The sequence below is a fragment of the Hordeum vulgare genome, chromosome 7H (assembly GCF_904849725.1).
Source record: "Hordeum vulgare subsp. vulgare chromosome 7H, MorexV3_pseudomolecules_assembly, whole genome shotgun sequence".
Taxonomy (NCBI): Eukaryota; Viridiplantae; Streptophyta; class Magnoliopsida; order Poales; family Poaceae; genus Hordeum; species Hordeum vulgare.
Window position 1 is genome coordinate 2,748,891 of NC_058524.1, and position 5,112 is coordinate 2,754,002.

General features: G+C 50.3%; 1 protein-coding gene across 1 annotated transcript; it reads right to left on the reverse strand.

Moving 5' to 3' along the window:
• Window positions 1–226: 226 nt before the first annotated feature.
• LOC123410358 (sucrose:sucrose 1-fructosyltransferase-like) lies at window positions 227–3,315 on the reverse strand. The gene is made up of 4 exons (XM_045103288.1): window positions 2,958–3,315; window positions 2,811–2,819; window positions 1,383–2,242; window positions 227–1,231 (listed from the first exon to the last, which is right to left on the reverse strand). Exons 1-4 carry the CDS (start codon window positions 3,241–3,243, stop codon window positions 521–523), a joined length of 1,866 nt encoding a protein of 621 aa, XP_044959223.1. The 5' UTR covers window positions 3,244–3,315; the 3' UTR covers window positions 227–520.
• Between the last annotated feature and the right edge of the window lie 1,797 nt (window positions 3,316–5,112).

Consider the following 5,112-nt stretch of genomic DNA (forward strand, 5'->3'; position numbering starts at 1 on the left):
ACAAATTGAGTTTCTGTTTATAGTTATACAGACACAAGATACAGCAATAGAACATTTCATTATATTTTAGAAAACATAATCTCACATATTAAACCAGAGAAATAAAAGTCAGTATGTAAACAAGAAGCCCTCAAATCCAGAACTACAACAGTTCACTATATAAACGAAAATTGTAATCCAGTATGCAAATAACAACCATTCACTATGTAAACAAACACGAGTCGAATTTCCCAAACAATAATAGTTCATTTTGTAAACAAGCACATAATTAAGTTTATTAGGCAAACCAGATCGGTTCACTATGTAAACAAACAAAATTCCACCCATCCAAACTACATATATAGGTTCTACGCCCAACAAAGTAATATAGTTCACTATGACATAAATGAAGAAGATGATCCAAATACAGATGTTTCAATGCATGCTGCAAGCGAGGTTGTGCAGAATGATTTGATTTATGTATGCCTTGCCCTTCCCTGGTGATCTTCTTTGATCCAATGTAGCTTATTAATGACGAGATTCAAGAACTTGATTGAAGATACATGCCATCGTCCTCATTGGAGAGCTGGTTGTGTGCTGAGTCCATCTCGTGCACCACAAGCCTTTCCGCCGTGACGCTGGCACCGGTGGCGTTGTTGAACAAGTAGACTCTTGCCTCCTGATACGACTCCATCGGGTACACCCGCGAGGTCATCGTGGTCCTCCCGCCCATGGCGAAGCCCTGCACGATGGAGTGATCCACGAGCACCCTCATTGACAAAGCCTCACCGTCGAGCACCGGCACCGTGCTCCCGATGACACGCTTGGTCACATCCTTGGCTCGAGACGATCTCAACTCATCTTGGCAGAAGCTGGTGTGGAGGCCTCCGTCAAGGCCCCTAGACACGTAGAAGTAGACCGCCGTTTGCTCGCCACGGCGGTCACCGGCGGCGAGGACGAGGAGGCCGAAGGGGCCTAGCGCGCCGCGGTTAACGGCGCCGCCGCTGCTACTGCAGTTGTAGCCCACATCGGCCTCGTTGAGGGCAGCCACGGCGGAAGCATCAAGGTGGAAAGAGGCCTCGATGTCGAGCTGAGTGCCTTGGCGGAGCGGGATATGGATGACGGAGCCAGTGTTAATGGTAACGTCGGTCAGTTCCGTGGCATTGAGGCGGAGGGTCTCGATCTCCTCCACGGGCCACAGCAGGAGGTTCGTCCGGGTCTTCTCATCCAGAGCCACCGTCCTAGGAACTGACTGCACGCACGCATGTCAAACACCATTAGTTAGTGATGAACATATATGTATTGTATAATGAACAAGTGATGATAGATGCAAGGTCAAACAATCATAATCCATCTATGTATCTATGTATTGTATAGATATAGATAGATGGATATATATATACCTGAATGGAAGCCCATCCCTTGACGACATCAGCCCGCTTGGAGTCGACCTCGCCGACGTACCCCATGAGCACGCGCCGCTTCTTGGCCGGATCATAGAAGGAGGTGGACGCATAAAACTTACCCCAGTCGTATCTCAGCCCGATCCCCAAGTCGAGCTCCGGGTCGATGGGCGTCCAGGTGTTGGCCGCCGAGTCGTACGTGCCCAGCGAGTAGTAGTCGTGCCGTTCGTCGTCCATGCTCGCCTTCAACACGTGCAGCATCTCCGACGAGTTGTCGCTGCTTCTCCGGCCGACGGGGTAGAAGTCGATGCACTCCCACTCGCCGGTGCGCACCACCCGGTGCAAGATGCCCGGGATGAGCTCGTAGTTGAGGAAGTCCTTGGTCTTGTACATCATGGCGATGCCGTCGTGGTGGCCGTCGTGGTCGTCCTTGGACCCGAGCAGGGTGCGCCATGTGTCGTCGGACTCGTCGTACCAGGCGGTCATCGGGTCTCGGAAATCCTTGGTGCCCACCCCCGGCGGCGACCAGATGACGGGGTTGGCGGGGTGCTTGGTCCACCGGCGGAGGAGGGGGTCGTTGGGGTCGGCCGGGGTGGCGATGCACTGGACCTCGACGGCGGAGGCGTTGGTGGCGCCCGTGTAGATCATGATGACCGTCCCGTTGGGTAGCACCGTCATAGAGCCGGAGAGGACTCCGAGGATGTCGTACCACTGGTCGGCAACCATGGCGATAGGGAGGGTGCGCCATTGGACAAGGTTCCGGGACACGGCGTGGCCCCACTCCATGCCGTCGTCCCAGTCGGTGCCCACCGGGTTGTACTGGTAGAACATGTGGTACCATCCACGGTAATACATCAGGCCTGCAGTGGTTTCAGTTAATCGTAATCAGATATGGGTCAAACCAAACCAATTATCTCGCCAAGTTTCACCCCCCCACACTTGCTTAATTGTTTTTTTGTTTGCATGTTTGTTCTTTCTGTTTGGTTGAGAAAGAAACTGATGGCGCCTCACAAGTTTGTGTACTGTATTGGTTGGTCAGATGTTTTTAACCTTGTTATTTTTCTAGTGGTTGGGGTATGACACATCACTCTTGAGCTTCATTGTGTATCTTACTCCCTCCTTACTGAATAAAGTATAAAAACGTGTACATCTACAAATTAAAGTATGCGTGGCAGTAAGTTTACTATAAGATATTTCACAATGGACACATTGAAACTTAAAAAAGTTTAACCGTCGGACAAAAATTTATATGCTTTGCATTTTGGGAAGGGGGGGCACATTATGAACGTATCCAATCTATGGAAACTCTGTTTTCCCCTGTTTTGCTGCCAATGGTTTAGCCCAAATTTGGTGTGGGTTTAACAACTTGGATTATGTCTAGAGATCCCGTCTTTTGCCCCGCAAGATCTTACTGCTCAGGGTACTAACCGTTGGGATCTGCATGATGTCGCCGGAGTAGCCCGCCGCCGTCGCCGACCGCCGGCAAACAGAGAGCAAAGGCAGCGACGTCAGTTTCAACTTGAGAAAAAGAAACGCCAGAGAAAAAGAAACGGATGGAGCAACAAATGCACGTACCGCTCATGTAGTTCTTGGCCGTCTGGAAATGGTAACCGCTGCGCTGCCACTGCAGCATCTCGTTGCTCCACGGGAACCCGCCCGCCGCCGCCTCCTCGTCGACGGCCTGCTCCATCCTCAATCCCGCCAGGAGCGTGGCGCCGACCACCACCACCGCCATGGCCGAGGCCGTCAGCACGGTGGCACACGCGGACCACCTCATGCAGCCGGTCCGCTTACCGTCGGCGGCGTCCGAGGGCAGCGGCTTGTAGGCATACGGTAGCGGTGGCTTGCCGTGTGACCCCATGGCGGCGCCGCTCGTCAACTCCGAGAGGGTTTGGTAGATTCTGAGTGGTGGATGGGCGTGGGTTCTGGAGCCGGCGAGCTAGCGCCATTTATAGATACTTCATAGTTGGGCGGCGGTAAGATGGGAGCGGTCATCGTGTCGTGGGCCGGGTTTTCACTGAGGTTTTGGCGTGTCACAACTCACATGAGCCTACCAACATAGTCCAAAACTCCAAATAGCTAGCATACAGGTGGACGCGAGTGTAGCCAAAACTACCCTTCATCGACGGACGGCTAGGAGTGTGTTAGGCTGCACTGTCATTTTTCACAAAACAGCTTTGTGAAACTAGTCGACAAAAAATAGCTATGGGTTGTGCGCTGCGAGAAAGCTGTAGAGCAAACTATACTCATGTCAGAGGTTTTGGCGTGCCATGTGTGTAAAAATGCGTGTGCAACACTGTATATACTCATGTAGCCAAAACTACTCTTTATCGATGGACGATCAGGATTGTGTTAGGCTCGGCTGTGATTTACCATAAAACAGCTGTGGAAAGTAGCCGACGAAAACAGTTATGGGTTGTGCGCTGAGGTGAAGCTGTAGAGCTAGTGTAGTCACCTGAGGGGGGTCTCACCTAAGGCTAAAAACACAGTACAGCTATCCTCGTATATATGGTCAAAATAACCCTTCATCAACAGGCGGCTAAGAAAGTGTCTGAATAACTGGCAGTTGTGTGTTGTATGCTGTGAGAAAGCTTCAAAGCCATTTGGTAACTAGCGGCGTGAATTGTGGCTTTGGAGATAAATGACTAAAATGCCCAACATTAAGGATTTCATAGTTAAAGCTTGATAGATATAAGTTATCATGTTGTAGCTAATTGCCACATTATTCCATGTTAATTATCGAGTTGATTGGCTGATGATCATGTTTTGCCTCACAAATGTAGCCTTTTTTCATCTATTTCACAACAAATACCTAACATATAGTGAAAATTTGCAACAAATTCCATGCAAGTAATGATAAAAGACAAATAGCGCACCTGAACATGCACGCGATCATTGCCAAAAATACCCTTCATGAATAACGGCCACAATTCTGGATTTTGAATGTACAGTTCCTTCTTATTGAAAAAATTCTCTGCCTTGACTTTCACCATGAGGGTCTCTCGCCGAGTTTTGCTTTCCTCATGTACCAGGTATGCAATCTGTACATTTGTGTTGGTAGCTCCTCGACAAGCCCAGGCCTGACGAGAGGTCGCCCAGGGGCAAATGTACATGTTAGTTTCTCCCCTTCCACCGTGGGAATTTCCTTGTCGCCTCGAAGTTGTTCAACGATGACAGCGGCCTCTCTAGCCATATTTTCATACATCTCTTTTGCAGCAGCGGGATCGATTATGACCTCGGTACCTACCTTGAGCGACGGGATTCATTGCACTGATTGTTCTCCCAGATGGGGAATGGTTTTCCTGTTTCTTTTACTACGGACCGACTCCTTCGTTAGCCCTTTCTGATATGACTTGCTAATAGAGCGTTCATAGTCTGATCAACTCTTCTTTGGAGGCGGTTTAGCAAGATTTGCCAGAACGCATTGCACGGTTTCCACACATACTATCTCCTTTGGCAGCGGGGGTGGTTTTGGTCCAAAATGGGCCTTCAATTCCTTAGCCACTTGGGCGTCTCTTTCCTCCATGCTCTTCTCGTAAGCCAACTTATTTTGGGGAGGAGGGGAGGGTTTCTTCCTTGGTGATCTCTTCCGCTTTGGACTTTGGTTCCTCATCAGAAAATGAAATGACCGCGTACTATCCCTGGGCTCCGCCTCGGGGAGGCGGGGTGGAGTCGGCTGACACGGCAGCGGACTCGCGCTGGGCTCCATGTCAGGGTGGGATGGAGTCGG

Excerpts from the sequence above, each read along its gene's own strand:
- LOC123410358 (XM_045103288.1), bottom strand. The coding sequence starts at position 3,243 with ATGGGGTCACACGGCAAGCCACCGCTACCGTATGCCTACAAGCCGCTG. Across the intron at positions 1,232-1,382 it reads AGGGATGGGCTTCCATTCAG|TCAGTTCCTAGGACGGTGGC; the intron begins GTATATATATAT and ends GCGTGCGTGCAG.